The sequence below is a fragment of the Helicoverpa zea genome, chromosome 2 (genome assembly GCF_022581195.2).
Source record: "Helicoverpa zea isolate HzStark_Cry1AcR chromosome 2, ilHelZeax1.1, whole genome shotgun sequence".
Lineage (NCBI taxonomy): Eukaryota > Metazoa > Arthropoda > Insecta > Lepidoptera > Noctuidae > Helicoverpa > Helicoverpa zea.
This window is the reverse complement of record NC_061453.1, coordinates 4,428,084-4,443,802: the sequence shown is the minus strand read 5'-3', so window position 1 is coordinate 4,443,802 and position 15,719 is coordinate 4,428,084. Positions and strand designations below refer to the sequence as shown.

The window sequence follows — 15,719 nt, the reverse complement described above, 5'->3', positions numbered from 1 at the left end:
AGTAGCTACCATCTTATTACTGATTTAAGAATGTTTAGTCTTTTCAAGCAGAATATTCATACGAAATAACGACAATTTTAATACTACAGTCCGAGTTTTTTCATACTTAATATTAAAAAGGACATAACTGCGTGCTTGTTGGTAGTTGTTTCATATAATATTAACGAGGTCCGCAGAGAACAAGCGCATCCTTCGTTTTAAAATTCAACTCACAAACCGCTGCTACAATATAAATGAAATCAACGGACTTCTAAATGTATTCATACTCGCACTTTATAGAAGTTCGCTTTGCTGACGAATAAAACTGGCCGTATGGGATATAATACATTGAAAGAAAAAAAAAACGTTTTGAATTTGGAACCTACTTTTTCTTTGTGGATCATAATGGACATATAACCTTCTTTTATTAGGTATTTAATGCCTGTGCCTGACATACCTAATGGTAGAAATTGGTAGAACCGAAAAGGAAAAAAAAAGTTTTAATGCACTATGGATGAATTTTTAAAACCTGTAGACTTTTTAGTTATACTTCGTTTTTTTATTCATTTCTGTTCTCACGACTAATGGTCTTAATAATATTGGACAAAAGCTCACCAAAACTATAGTTCATCTCAATTATAACATCAGATATGGGTCTTCTAGTTGTATCGAATATTTGCATATGTATGTTACGATACACGTGTTGATTTTAGCATCAATAATAGGCATGATGACAGTAATCAAAAATCATTAAAATAATATATTTATTAAATTAAACTTGAAGCTTGGGATATAAAACGCGCATTATTTTCTTTATTAATAATGTGATTAATATGTATTTTTATAAAATAAAATTACGAAATAAGGCAATCCGCCATGATATCTTGAACACCAATCAGAGCTCGTGACGTCATCTCTCAAAACAACTCGCGCGAAAGCGCGCGAACGTCACATTTCGTTATTGTGAACTTCCACTGCGATCTTTGTTTTTAATTAATTAATTGTTTATAATACGAGTTATGGAGCCCGGATTTATCAAGGCAAACAGCGCTAATTTGCCTAGAATTGATATCATAATGCTGGGAGAGTTTTTGGCATCAAATAAAGATTTTTGTTCAGCTGAATTTAGAAATGTTAAAACTTCCATGTAAGTATACTAGTTTAATTAAAAAAACTTCCATGTAAGTGTATTAGTTTAATTAAAAAAAACTTCTATGTTAGAATCTAGAGAACTATGTAATAACTTACATCAAAGTGATCTTCACAAAAATAAAGTTGTACCCTGAGCAATATTGCTTTTGAATCTCGCCTTGCAAGTTTAAGCCACTTGTTTCGTATTTTTTTATTGTGAGGAACGTACACAAATAACTTATCAGGAGTTGTTTTGGATGTGTTCTTACACTGGGGGACCCCACAACACCTATGCACTTTCGAATTCATATTTAATAACACAAAAAACTTAATTATTGCACGAGCGTTGTTTACTTGCGTCTTGTAATTTCAGTCGTGACGTCACAAGTGACGACATGACACTGACAAGCGTTTTTGCGCCGGATTGAAAGTGGACAGAGAAAAATGCAATTATTTGATAAAAAATCTTCGCATTTTCTTAAAATTAATAATTTTTCATACAAAATAGACGTATACCTACATCATACAAAGGAATTTAAAAATTTGTCATCATGCCTATTCATGATGAGCGTCGGTGTGTGTCAATGAACTTCTAATAGGATCCAAGTAAATAAACTTGAGTAAACTTTAGTTAAACACGAGTGGAACAAAAGCCATATATATTAGTATACGTAACATTTTCCCTAAGGGGATGAGCCATACCTAGTGGTTATTTATTTAATTTTCTAAGACAATATATATATACATATATTTTTTTAAACATTTTTTCAGCTCCGAACTAATGTTATTTTACGACAAATTACTAGAAATGAAGTAAAACATGGAATAAAATCCTTAATTATTTTTTTCCCTTTTCCGCTTATATCATATCTATCCACTTATATGTATACTACATGTAAAATATTTCAACAAACTGTGTACAAGTACACCAAACTACTACAAATTAACGTCCAGCATGGCTGCGGGGATACACACGAAATATTGTGCACAACGCTTATTAACTAGACTTTAGTCCTAAACAAGCTGGTCAATACTCGACTCAGAGTATTGTTTACCTAGTTGGAACTGAAGTAATCTCATACTTAGCGGTTGTTTAACTTAGTTTTCAATTGTAGGGTTCCAGAAGGTTCCAGACTACGAAGCATTGATTAGTCAATTAATTAAGGAAATCAAGATCACTTATAAATAAATTACGGTGTTTTTTTTTGCGTTTTCTTTAACGTAGAGAAATGTTGTTATAAGTATTTACTACCCTTTACATATTTTTTTTTAGAAAAGGTGTTCTAACAGTTCATCCTATACCTACTATAAAACACAAGTTAGATAACTCCTATGAACAACCCGAACGAAACTCTTTCAGATACGAAGTAAAACTTTCATTTAATACAATTGCGCATCAGCAGAATTTAAGTAGGTACTAGAATCCATTAGAGCAGGCCACGTTTAGGCCTAGGATTAAAAGCCTTAAATATATTGGCTCAAGTAATTAGTTAAGAAATCATTATGCCAAAGTGATAGGGGTACTGACGGCTTCTAGGACTATCCATCGATCAGTCTGTCAGAAGAGACGTCTGCTATAGACTTGAAAATTAGCCTAGGCAGGAGAAAGTAATATCAGTTGACACCAATTTGGCTCATTCGTTTTGTACGTCTTTTCGTTGTGTACTGAATTTTTTGTGCGTCTTCGAGGCTGTTTCTCTTTAATGTATTCATATACAAAAAAGTAGCTTTAATTCCATAAAGATTCTCGGTTGGATAACAAATATTGAATAACCAAATAAAAATATAATACTTTTGATTTCTATCGATTGACTGTCCAACAAAGTAGAAAAATATTTCCAATGAACTATACCTACTTATTCAAATTAGTAGCAAAGTAAGTATACGACTACCAAGTAAGTTCTGATTGGAATTCTCTAAGCCGCTATGACTCGTTTGCAAGCTGTAGGCATCTCACCATCTTAAGTGCCATCTCGTTCTTACCTTCCTCACCAGAAAGAGATGGAAGTCTCCTTAATCCTCTTTAAATAATCTCTCACTGAGAATCAGTCACGCGCTTGCCAGTAAATATCGAGCCGTTGTTGACACCATTCAATCAACTTATTTTTTATTCAATCACAAAAAAAAGCCAAGGTGTTCTAGGCAAAGGAAATTAATGAAGATTATCTAATTTCGGGCATTATTGACTACAATGTCAATAATGTATTTTGTTTATAGTTCAATTGTTTAAAAACGTTTAAACTCCGCGATATAAGTGGAATAATTATTGCCATCACAAAAAATAATAACAGTGCTGGCATATAGAAAAAGGATGCTCCATTTTTAATCAGCAAAAACTGCACACTGTTTTGTTGGCAGTCCTTAATAGAAAACGGTAACTGTTTGCATTTCTGCACCCTATACGGGACACTAGTACACCTTCACATCCTCGGATGCAGCGCAAACAAAAATAATCAAATCTCTGTTTGAATAGAATTACCGGCTCTGTTTTCAGAATGAATATAAAGCGGAAAATGAAGCGAAAACTGCGCTTGAATAAACATTATGCGCTGAGTGTTTACGCTTTATGAAGCGAATGTGGAACGGGAAATATAATTTAATTGTTTTTCCTGACCACAGAGTAGCTTCGATAGCATAATGTGCTAGTTGAGAAGGTCTATCGTAGACATTTTGTTGCTTAATTTTCTTTGGAAAAAACTATTGTTATTCTTCTAAAGTCTGGATCAATATGGACCTTATAAAATATTCTAAGCTACTGACTAAAAACTTGCCAAAAAAAACTGCAGACGCTAAGCCTCCAAAGCGGAGACAGGTCTAACATTTTAGAACTTTAGTCTCGATCGATAAGGCAGAATAGACCTTACGATCAGGAAGTTTTCTAATTGTAACTGTACCTATATCTATACTATAGCCAGCTAAATCTTAAATGCTGATTCCGATTAACCCGGGGCGAGTATATTGCCCGTATAAAGCTCGTAAATGATCGCTGCTGAATATGTATTCTTGCTCTGAAGAAGGTTACATGAAACGGCCCTGTGAGGCTTACATCTAATATTGCTGGTTCATAGTATTATTGTTTGTGCCCCGGTCATTAAGGAGGTCTTTTATGAGAGGAATTAGTACCACTGGCTCTTTTATAAACCCCTAAAACTATCTGCACGCTTTAGACTATACGGTCGGCGACCGTTGACTCGATGGCAAGCAATTTTTTATTTTTAAAGCAAATCTTGATACCAAGCAAAGTTTTCGGTCGATCTGACACCGGCTAAATACCTGATCTTTGTATGTGCGTACTACTATTCATCTTCATATTGATTTATGAGTCCAAAAAAACTGTCAGCCGGCTAAAAGTTTGCAGTGTGCGAATACTCTAATTCTACCAACTTACAAACGCCTCAAGCGTGTGTCAGCTGTTTTCGTCCCAACAAGCAAAGTAATCCTATAAGAAAAATTATAAGTCTATTACTACTTATAACGTTCTTGTTATGGTATTGCGGTAGACTCTATGACTTATAACAGCATTTGCCAAGCCTAAACATACTCAAGCGCATTAGATTTTATATCTCGGTCTTATAGTCCGCTACAAGACTGACCTCTAAAACATTTATAAGACACTTTTACTAGTAGCAGCATTTCACAAGCATAGATATGCTCAAGAGTAATTGTTTTTATATATCAGTCTTATAGTTAACTACAAGATTATCTTTTAGGACACTTATAGGACTAAACAATCCTGAATAATATTTTGATCCTATACTAGCATTTTGTGAGAGAAAACGATATTATAACATCCTTAGCTGAGACCACTACAAGTTTGTGCCGTCATAGTCTTGCTCAAGACTTTTATTAGCCTTAGAACTTAATAAGAGCGCTATAAGTTAAAAAAAACTTATAAACTTGTAGATCAAACACTTTATTAGTAAACGTCAGCCATTTTGTAACATTCAGTTGTACCCGTCCATTGTGAGAATTCAGTTTAATATGAACTTAAATGATTGGAAACGATTGAAAAGAAGTGGTGGTTACAGGAGAAAGGTAAAAAATAGGTATAAAGAATTAATTATGTCAGGGTCTTCAGAAATAAAATCAAGTGCGTTAGGCGGAATAATTGAGGGTTCCGTGAGCAGAAATATTTTTCCACGTCTTCCCCACGACTCAGAAAGTGAAGAAGTTCAGAACAGCGAAGAAGAATATATCGAAGAGACCACTGACTATGACAATAATCATGAATTTCTGAAAGACATGCAAAGCTGGGCTATAAAATTTAATATACCTCACCTGGCCCTAAACGAACTCTTTACTTTTTTGAACAAAAGATTAGGTAATGTTTTACCCAAAGATGCTCGTACTTTACTTCATACAAACAAAGAAACGGTGCATATTACAACCTCAGATCCAGGACAGTATTGGCATAACGGATTGATTAAATGCCTAAAAAATACACTGCAGGGGCTGGATTTGAATACTTTACGAAATACGATTTCGTTAAATGTAAACATAGATGGGTTGCCTGTATACAAAAGTTCAAGACATCAACTCTGGCCTATTTTGTGTAACATCTTTGAAATTCCCCACATACCTCCCTTTGTGATTGGTAAGATAACACTATTTCAATATCGTAGAAACTTTAACTACCTACTTTATTAAATTATTTATATAGATATATTATTTTTCAAGGAATTTATGCGGGTGAAGGAAAACCATCTGATCTAAATGCTTATTTAGAGTCTTTTGTGAAAGAAATGAACGAACTTGAAGAATATGGATTAGATACATCGTTGGCGCCAAATGAATCTAAAATCAAAGTCAAATTAAGAGCCTTCATTTGTGATTCACCAGCAAGAGCCTTGATTAAAGGCAAGTTTAGTATTGATATTATTTGAATTATCTGATATCTGATATTTTAATATGAATGAAAAATATGGATGTTTAATTTCTTACAGGTGTCACAAATTTTAATGGAAAGCATGGCTGTCTGAAATGTACGGTGATTGGCGAATACTCACATAAATCAAATACTGTAACATTTCCTAAGTCCAATTGTCCTAAAAGAAACGATAAAGATTTTCGTGCTAAAAAATATGAAGAACACCATAAGCATGATTCTCCGTTATTGAAACTAAACATAGATATGATAGAGGATTTTCCTGTGGCAGACTCATTACACCTAATAGACCTTGGCTTGATGAAGCGGTTGTTGATTGGATGGCGTGACGGAAAGTTGGGAAAATACCTAACCAAATGGAGTGCTCGTGAAATTGATATTGTCAATAGCTTTTTACTGAATTGTCAAATGCCCAAAGAAATTCACAGATCAATGAGATCTGTAGATGTTTTGGCCCATTGGAAAGGTTCCGAATACCGCTCTTTTTTTTATTATCTAAGCGTTATAATTTTAAATCACGTGCTCAAACCAGAACCATTTTATCATTTTTTAAACTTGTTTTGCGCCATAACGATTTGCTCAAATGAAAAGCATTTGCCACTCTTGCCAATTGCTGAAAAAATGTTAGAAGATTTTACAGAAAGTTTTAAGGCCTTCTACGGGCGAGACTACATTACTAGTAACATACATAATTTAACACATATAGTTCAAATCAAATCAAATCAAATCAAAGCATTTATTCGCGTTCATGACGCATATCGAACACAAACAGTAGCATACATAATCATAAAAAAAAAAAAAAAACACAAAAATAAAATAAAAACATCAATAAAAAGAAAACACAAGAATAATAAGAATATGCGTCACAAGCACGCGAAATGGCCCTCGCTCAGCATTATGCAGCGACCCTATGCGAGACAGAGTCGCTGCGCTGGTTTTCAGCGATGGCCAGCACTAACATGTGACGTCAATCGGTGCATTTAAGCTAAACTAAATATATAAAATATAAAAAGTGTTATATATATTTATGGATATAAAATACTACTATAAAAACAAACTAAATATAAATAGAGAAAAATAACTACCTAGTTACGCAGCATTCCGAACGAATGCGACTGGAAGTGACACTCGCGCTTCGCAAAATTATATTTTATCTGTGGTCTATGCCGCCGACCATTACACAAACACAAATAGTCAATATACAAACAATTAGTTAACGAAAATAGTTGACGAAGTAAGAAAATTTGGTATTCTGCAAACTTTTAATGCATATCCTTTTGAAAATAAATTATACGCTATTAAACAAACTATCAGACATGGAAAACAACCATTACAGCAAGTTGCAAGAAGAATAATTGAAAGGCAGTTAATCGAAACGGAGCATCTTAGCGAAGAAATTGTACACTATCCATATATTAAAAAAAACCAGCGAAACGGTTTATTAGTTTTACACCTAGAAACATATATTTTATCATCGAAAGATGAAGACAAGTGGTTTCTTACTGACAAAAATCATGTAATAGAATTAAAATCCATCAGCTTAAAAGACAACACTAAGCTTGAAATAGAAATCACGGGATATCGCATTGTTAATATCCTCGACGCTTTTGAAAAACCACTAAAATCTTCTTTTTTGAATATTTATAAATGCGATTGTGCTCCTATTGAAAAATCGGAGGTATTATGCAAAGTTCAAAATATAAAATGTAAACTAGTTAGTATTACTTACAATTCAGAGATATTTTTCTTACCATTGTTACATACCCTGTAAATTTCAAGTTTAAAGAGCAAAAAATAAAACGATACTTTATAACAATTATGTTTTATTCAAAATTAAACATTAGTCTTACAATCTTTATAATCAGTCTTATAATCTTTATAATCAGTTTCATAATCAGTCTTATAATCGTTATAATCAGTCTTATAATCTTTGTCATCTTCATAATCAGTCATATAATAATCTATTGTAGTCTTCATAATCAGTTTGACTAATAAAATAATCACTCATCATCATCGTCATTTTAGCCTGACATTACCTATGTCTGGGTATGGGCCTCTTCTTTTTTCTTTTTAATCAATCTTATAATCATCTATTGTAGTCCTTATAACTAGTCTCAACAAACTTAATTTTTAAGCTTCTTTGTACGGCGGCCAGCACATCAACCTATCTCAAAAATCTGACAAATTTTCAAAATTGAACGTAATCCATAACATATAAGCACCTTATTATATTATGAATGTTTTATGTGTAATAAAGTTGAAAGTCATTTAAAGAAATTTGTCAGATTTTTTGGGGTTGCTTAATGTGCTGGCAACAATTTTAAATTTATCTTAGCTTCCTTGTACTAATAAATCTTATAACTAATAAAACTTTACGAGTTAAACAAAATATATCAATTTAACTTCGCCATTAAGATCATGTAATCATCTTTATGGCAAATTTAAATTGAAATATTTTTTATAATATAATATAAGATTATATTCTTTAATTCAGGTCAAATATATAACCCTAATTTTGAGCATCGTCGCAGTCTGGTAAAATTTACTAAAACTACACAACTTAGAAGATAATTTCAGCAAATCAGATCAGACTAAATTTTTGTCTGAAATGATTTGATTTAGTTACTAGGGATATTGATCTATTTGTATTTGAGTGACGACAGCACGTCAGACTATCCCAAACTGTCAAAGACAGATTGGGGTAGTCTAATGTCTCTCGTGTTATAATTAATATTGATGCAAAAGTCACTTAGTCAAATAAAAATTAGATCAAATAGTTTCAGACAAAAATTTCCTCTGTAACATCTTCAACTTCTAATTGGTTACCAGTGGTTTGTGGTGTAGATGTAGGATTTTCAGAAGAAGTCCTTTTGGCGCTATTTTTTCCTCTGCATTTACTTGCGGAAGTTCGTAATTGCTTCGATTTGGCCCGCTGATCGGCATTTCGCAAAATTGTTTTAAAAAAATTATGACAGTCAGTTAAATGGAACGACGAGTCTTGTTTATAAATAACTTCAAAAAAGAAACCAATCATCTTAGAGAAACCTTTTAAGCAGATTTTTTCTGTTGTTTCATTTTGGGAACGTGAAGCTCCAGTCCACGAACACGATTTGAAAAACTTTCTTTCAAACAAAATATCAATAATTGTATATGCTCTTGTGATTCCCTTCCCTGTCCCTTTAGTGCCAAACACACTAAACTTTCTTAGTAAATCTTCTCTATAATCAGAATCCATCAATTTATTTTCAAACTCTTCTAAATCTTTTAAATCTTGTATTGGTTTTAACATCAACGAATGGTTTTGTTTTTCTGTAATAGATTTTTTAATGAATTCTTCGTTCGTAACTTGTATTTCAGTCACTTGTAATAAAATCGATTTCAGTGTTTCGTGTAATACGGCTTGATTATTTAGTGTTGTGTTTAGGGTCCCCATTATAGTCTTCATATCGTCATTTATGGATTTTAGGTCACTTTTAATAGTGGTGATATCTATTTTCATGGATTTTAATTCGCATTGTTCTTCTGATAAACTTGTTTCTTTATTAATGTACGAGTATATTATAGGTGTGTCCGACTGATTACTTTCAGGAATAACAATGTATTTTTCAATATTTTCTTGCGGCGCGCTCAACGGTGTTTCAGATGGAGTTGACTCTTTCGGTGTCGTGATTTCGTAATTAGTCTAAACAATAACAATCATGAGTTAGCTAAATATGACGGCAATACTATTTTTTATGTAAGTAAATATTAAGTTAGTACAATACAGTGAGCTTATATGTTTGGAACGGTGATATACTTATAGTAACGGCACATTTTACTATGTTGCTGTCTAATATTCTCTGCGTAATATAACATCAATATATTTGTATGTTACGTATTTATAACTTACCACCATTATTTGTTCTCCATCTTCAGGTATTATTGCTGAAGAAGCATTATGCTCATTATTCTGAAAATATAATTTATTGAAATCATTTAAAAAATAACGGACAACAATTTTGAAAGCAACGGTTTCGTTCGTGTGGTACAGACGGCGCGGCGAGCGTCACGATAATGCTAGCCCTTTCCACATAGTGACGCTAATACACGAGAGACTAGCACAGCGTGACGCTGTTTGTACCAGTCTAAGTTCATATAATCTCTCAGACAAAAAGGAAATACCTACTTAATGTAAAATCGATCCACGATCTGTGAAAATATCACGTCAGCTACATGCACTATAAACAGGTATTTCAGAAGCGACTTTGAAATCAATTAACTTTAATTCAAAAGCACATAAGTATACTTAAATTCATCTTGGCGCGCGGCTCTAGAGTGCGTGTGCACATATATATAAATATGCAGCTTTGATTTGTGTGACAGTGAAGCGGGTGACGCTCAGTCGTCGTCCGAGCAACACGTGTGCAGGTTCAGTAATTGAAAATACCTATAATGTCACATACAGTTGTTAAATATATCATAATAAATATATATATACCTTACTAACAAAAATATTTACATAGTGTATACATACGCTACACAGTGTTTTGTCTTTTTCGCTCTTTTTCCAAAATAAGAGAGTTCGTGACAAAACACTGTATAGATTAAACACTGTAAATATATTTATCTATACTAATATTATAAAGAGGAAAACTTTGTTAAAAAACTACTGGACCGATTTTAAAAATTCTTTCACCATTCGAAAGCTACATTATCCACGAGTGACATAGGCTATATTTTATCCGGGTACGGGCAGTAATACCCACGGGATGCGAGTGAAACCGCGGGAAAACGGCTAGTTAGTAATAAGGATAATGTTAACGTCACGTAAATCTTTATTGTTACATTTCTATATATTTAATCAGTTTAATAGTCTGATCAACAATCAAATCACAATCAGCCGCCCGCGGTTGTTAGTAGTTAGTCACCCGCAGTCATGGTATCTATGCCTACAAGCTTTACGCACACATAGAGCCGCGCGCCAAGATGAGTTGAAGTTTCTGTACAAACCTTTAAAATTTCTTCTGCCATATTATCATATGACAGCTGTGGAAGATCAGAGCAATTGCGCTGTTTTTTTGATGAGACGTATTCTATGTCAGGTTCTGTGTCTGAATTATTGCTCATTATATCAATTTCATGTATTGCATTTTGATACGTTTTTATGCTCCGCCTTTTTACCGCACAGTTTATTTTTTCCCAAGATTCATCGGGCCAACTACCTTCATCCTTTTGTAACTTACTCGTCTGTGACTGGGTTTGTTTTCTGGGCCAATACAAAACTCCATCGCTCTCCCATTGATGTGGTACACATGTCAATACAATGTTACCCTTTTCAATGGTCTGAACAATTTTAAATGGCATTTTGAACCTGTAAACAAAATAATGTTTGACTAGAAAAAAAAGAATAATATAATCACCCACAAGTTTGTGGAAACACGTTGACCTTGCCTCGTAGAGAGTTTCAACACAACGCGTGATCAGGTCCGTCTCTAGGAAATACTAGTAGCTACTATACTCTAGGAAAGTTACTTCAAATATAGTAAAAATACGTAAATCTCTGGCGATACACCTTACTCACATTAAGCACACGCGCTCTTCCTGACAACTCAGGTGCTACTACTGCTAGACAGCTACTGGTTCGACATGCAACCGCCCCCCGCACCTCTGGCGCCCGTACTGCAGCTGTGTAGGTACTACCGCTATAATACGGCCGCTGAGTTATTACTGATTTGACAGATTCTTAATATTTATTATTCCCTTTATTCAATTAATTAAATTAAAGCAAATGAAGTGACTCCAAAAGTAGCAAATTGTATTTAATAAACAAAAACTGCGCAGCTTTATCTCTGTCTCCAATTTATTTCTCAACGGATCATAGATTAGACCAGAACCACTAAAAAGTTGCTCGCTTGCTACTGAGCCTGCTGGACGCGATAAATATTCAATCACGAAACAAATGACACGATCTCATTACATGCAAAACAAGAAGTGATAGAGTAATCGACAGAAAGCACGCGGAGAGAGGGGATTCCCGTGCGGCAAGTTTAATTTCGTTCGTACATGCTTAGGTACTGCTGTTCCTGTGGCGCTGCCTCCGATCGACTTCCGATTTAATAGTGTCGAAGCCGAAACCAGAGTCGGAGGTGTATCAATCGGAACTTCCGACTTTTCGGAATCGGAAAAAAACTTCGTAACATCCTTATACTGTAGATACATTACATATTTTTACATATAAGTGTATACTCGATGTAAATAAAGTAATTAAATTAATCCTTACTTCACTAAAATTGACAATTCGTCATGTGTCAAATCGGTTATAACTCCGCGGCCGTACTATAAACCACTGATACAGATAGTAATTCGATAGATAGCAGTTGTATAATCGTACCTTCAAAATATTTGTCAAACAGGGTGGCGCGGGAAGGAATTTCTTGTTATTTCGGTTGCCCAGCCGTATAATGTTTTTTTTATTATTATTTTATTGGATAGCACTATTCTAAAATTAGTTAAGTACTTTTGCGTGTGTAAAAAGTTATGTGGATACAAAATCAGTAGCAATTTGTGCATTCATCTTCTATGTAATGGTCATATATGCTGTACTGGGAGCAATTCGGGCACCAAAAAAAGCTTTGATGCATGAAAAGTTTTAGATTTTCTTGATTAGAAATGAAGTGAGTAGGTCTATCCATATTGTTTAAATAAACTGGAAATCCACACCCATTGCAGCTTTCGGATAACACAAAATGTGTGTTTGTCCAAGGCCATCTCACATGATTTAGTAAAATCAATGACGATTTGGTCAAAAAACAGTCAACATCAAAAATGACCACCATCTTGTTGATTAAATCCTAAAAAGGAAAATCAATCATTAGCTAGCTGACTTTAATTTACTTCAAGGGAACCCTAATTTGTTTTAAAATGGAGGCGAGTAGTCTGGACAGAAACTGCTACAAGTACTAGTTTACCTATAATGGTTCCATAAAGGACTTAATCAAGAGCAATTTTAAAACATGGCCGATATGCATAAGAATTTATGAAATAATTTATTCGCAACATTATACTAATGTGGAATTTTCGAAGGGCCCCGTGAAATTAACTAAATTTCGATACATATTTACAGTAAATATTACTTCCCCACGAGTTCACACACTATATTTACAATATATTACCGATGTTTTAAAGTACTACAAGTAATAATAGTAATAGTAAGTTTACTTACGTTTTTACGTGCGTGGTAACACAAAAAATCCGGCACGACCAGTCAAAGCAACAACGAAAATAACTTGTATTAAAATATACTTAAAACTATTTTCTAAGACCATTACAAGTGCTTTATAAACAAGATTGCTCTAATAAAATACTTACGTCAGATACTAACAAGAGTGTTTGCACTTGTAATTGTTTAGTCTCATATCATTAAAGGCGCTATTGAGCTTCGTCAAGTATATTATAAGGCTTAATAACATTGTATAAGATGATTATAAGATAGTTATAGAACTAAATGCTCGTATAACTGCGCCCAAATTCAACTTTGTAGCATGCTACAAGATTCTTATAAGTGAAAATAAAATGCTCTTAAAGAACGTTTAAAGTACTGATTTTGCTTGTTGGGGTGTCAACATCAATTGAGAACCAATTTTTTTCAGATAAAATAGCTATTAATATTAATAGCTCTATTTGTTTTACACTAGGACTATTAATATTCCCCTAATACCACGTCTATATATTTTATTACATCATTTGTTGAATAAGATCTTCGCTATTAAGTATAGACTATTAACACATTCACTGCGGCAGCGTTAAATCTAAACTTTCTACTAGTGCGATACGAGACAAATGCTGCCCGTATCTATATTTCCTGATATGCGTTACGGCTTCTATTTTGCCGTACCAGAACCTGACTTTCAAAGCCTATACAGACGTGGAAACCACCTATATCAATGGTTTTTATCAACAAATCGATAGACTATATCCTTGTATACACCTAGCTGCAGTCGCCCCGGGTTCTCTGTTATACTTTGAAAGATACAGAGATTTTTCAAAATCTTTCATTCGCGGCAATATATATGCCGTACAGCGTAGAAGTGAAAAAATGCTAGGGATGGGGTTTACTTCTGGAATGATAGTCGATGGTTTAAAAATATTTTTTATTGTAGATAAAATATTCATATTTATCAGTGTTATATTATTATATAAATCAACATAATTAGGTATCCTAATTATATAATATGTATAAATATGTATTTATGTTCTACCACAATCACACTATAGCGCCACCTAGTCCCAAATACATATAATGCATAGTATAGTTAGAAAATACACCCAGACCAAGACAACTAGACAAAGAATGTTTGATTTGTGTGGGAATCTAACCCACAACCACTACGCCAACAGACAAATTTAAAAAAAAACTAAAAACTATTAAAGGACGTGTATGAAACTTAGTAAGTAGGTAGTTATTCCACTGAATTATTTTCACACTTGACATCTTTGGCATCAAGATGATGATTTCCCCTCTCTCTCTCTACTCAAATCCAGTTTTTTATGTGAACGTCTCATTGTAGCAGAACCGCGTAATATTTTTCACAAAAAATATTGTTACGTCTTGCTTACGGCCAGCACTAGCGCACACTGAACCGCCGCGCGGACGCATGCAGTGTGGTGCGGGGTTGGGGGGGTACGGCAAGATATTCGCCGTACCGCACTGAATGAAAATAATTATTTTACTGTGCGTTACGGCAACTATTTTGCCGTATATTGTTAGTGTACAATATTATTATATTAAAAGCAACAATATTGAAAATATCACTATCTCATTCCTACGCGCAAGGGAACTTAGATAAATCGCCCCCGCACAGTACGCAAAACAAGGACAACGAGCTACCGCACTGGCTGAGAGTCAAATACGGCCAAATACTTGCCGTAACGCAGTGAATGTGTTAAGTATGGATTAAGTACGGTCATTAATAAATATATTTGTTAAATGCTTGGAATACCCTTGAGCTTTAAAATAATGGGTTTTATTTAGTTCATGCCTAAAGCTAATTATTTTGTGAAGAAATAATTGATGAATTTCATTAATAAAACAGTGTTTTTTTTTGTCTTAAATGTACTTATACTCGTTGTATACGTCTTGTAGGGAGACCAGACATGATGTGAATATTAAATTTAGTACATAATATTTTACACACCCAAAGTCAAATTAAATGAAATAGCCTTTAAACACATTATGTTAAAATAGATTGATTACTTATTGACTGCTTTATTTTCTGAACTTAACTAGCCTACGGCGTAGCACTGTGCTACGAGCAAAGAAACTTCCTTAATACAGTGAGCAACTGCGACTTCTTTTGCACTGCATGTGAAAGGTTTAAAAAAAATGTTTATGTTTATTTTTATACCATAATCACAATAAAAGCTCCTTGTAAAACACTGGTATTCGGCTGCATCCGGATTGACTGGAAGCCAACCCCAACTAAATGTGAAAAGGCTCGGGAGATGATGAATTACAAAACTAAACCTTATAAAGATTCCTTCACAAAATTGTATCACACCACATGCTTTGAAGTTTACCGAGAAATTTTCGAGAGTTTTAATATAAATCCTCGCATCCTGCTTCACAAAACACCCTTTCGATGTGAGTTACTCTTATCGCTCTAGCCTCGCCTTCAGTTAAGTTACGACGCCGACGCGACACGCTAGTCGGGAATGTGGTCATAGATTGTGCTAGGACTCTTTAAGA

The 15,719-nt window shown here is 33.9% G+C and overlaps 2 protein-coding genes across 7 annotated transcripts; one reads left to right on the top strand and one right to left on the bottom strand.

The window, feature by feature from the left end:
* Positions 1 to 4,536: 4,536 nt before the first annotated feature.
* Positions 4,537 to 7,808, top strand: LOC124637486. 3 transcript variants are annotated; one of them, XM_047173997.1, is made up of 4 exons: positions 4,537 to 5,704; positions 5,788 to 5,967; positions 6,054 to 6,697; positions 7,218 to 7,808. In XM_047173997.1, the coding sequence occupies exons 1-4, from the start codon at positions 5,092 to 5,094 to the stop codon at positions 7,764 to 7,766; spliced, it is 1,986 nt and encodes a 661-aa protein (XP_047029953.1). In that variant the 5' UTR covers positions 4,537 to 5,091; the 3' UTR covers positions 7,767 to 7,808. The 3 variants fall into 3 exon arrangements, with proteins under 3 accessions (XP_047029953.1, XP_047029964.1, XP_047029959.1); XM_047174003.1 differs by having other exon boundaries at positions 5,561 to 5,967; XM_047174008.1 differs by lacking the exon at positions 7,218 to 7,808 and having other exon boundaries at positions 5,788 to 6,189.
* LOC124637503 lies at positions 7,802 to 13,553 on the bottom strand. Of its 4 annotated transcripts, XM_047174024.1 has the most exons (5): positions 13,197 to 13,553; positions 11,556 to 12,825; positions 10,985 to 11,345; positions 9,885 to 9,944; positions 7,802 to 9,677 (listed from the first exon to the last, which is right to left on the bottom strand). In XM_047174024.1, coding segments are annotated over exons 2-5 (1,326 nt in total). In that variant the 5' UTR covers positions 11,558 to 12,825; positions 13,197 to 13,553; the 3' UTR covers positions 7,802 to 8,774. The 4 variants fall into 4 exon arrangements, with proteins under 4 accessions (XP_047029980.1, XP_047029973.1, XP_047029991.1 ...); XM_047174017.1 differs by having other exon boundaries at positions 11,556 to 13,553; XM_047174035.1 differs by lacking the exon at positions 11,556 to 12,825.
* Between the last annotated feature and the right edge of the window lie 2,166 nt (positions 13,554 to 15,719).

What these genes read in the sequence shown, in the direction of transcription:
- LOC124637503 (XM_047174017.1), bottom strand. An exon ending in TGGCAGAAGAAATTTTAAAG is followed by an intron (nt 9,945 to 10,984) that starts GTTTGTACAGAA and finishes TTATATTTTCAG; the next exon opens with AATAATGAGCATAATGCTTC. An exon ending in ATGGAGAACAAATAATGGTG is followed by an intron (nt 9,678 to 9,884) that starts GTAAGTTATAAA and finishes GTTATTGTTTAG; the next exon opens with ACTAATTACGAAATCACGAC.
- LOC124637486 (XM_047173997.1), top strand. Translation starts at nt 5,092, where the DNA reads ATGAACTTAAATGATTGGAAACGATTGAAAAGAAGTGGTGGTTACAGG. An exon ending in AGCAAGAGCCTTGATTAAAG is followed by an intron (nt 5,968 to 6,053) that starts GCAAGTTTAGTA and finishes AATTTCTTACAG; the next exon opens with GTGTCACAAATTTTAATGGA. An exon ending in ACATACATAATTTAACACAT is followed by an intron (nt 6,698 to 7,217) that starts ATAGTTCAAATC and finishes TAGTTAACGAAA; the next exon opens with ATAGTTGACGAAGTAAGAAA.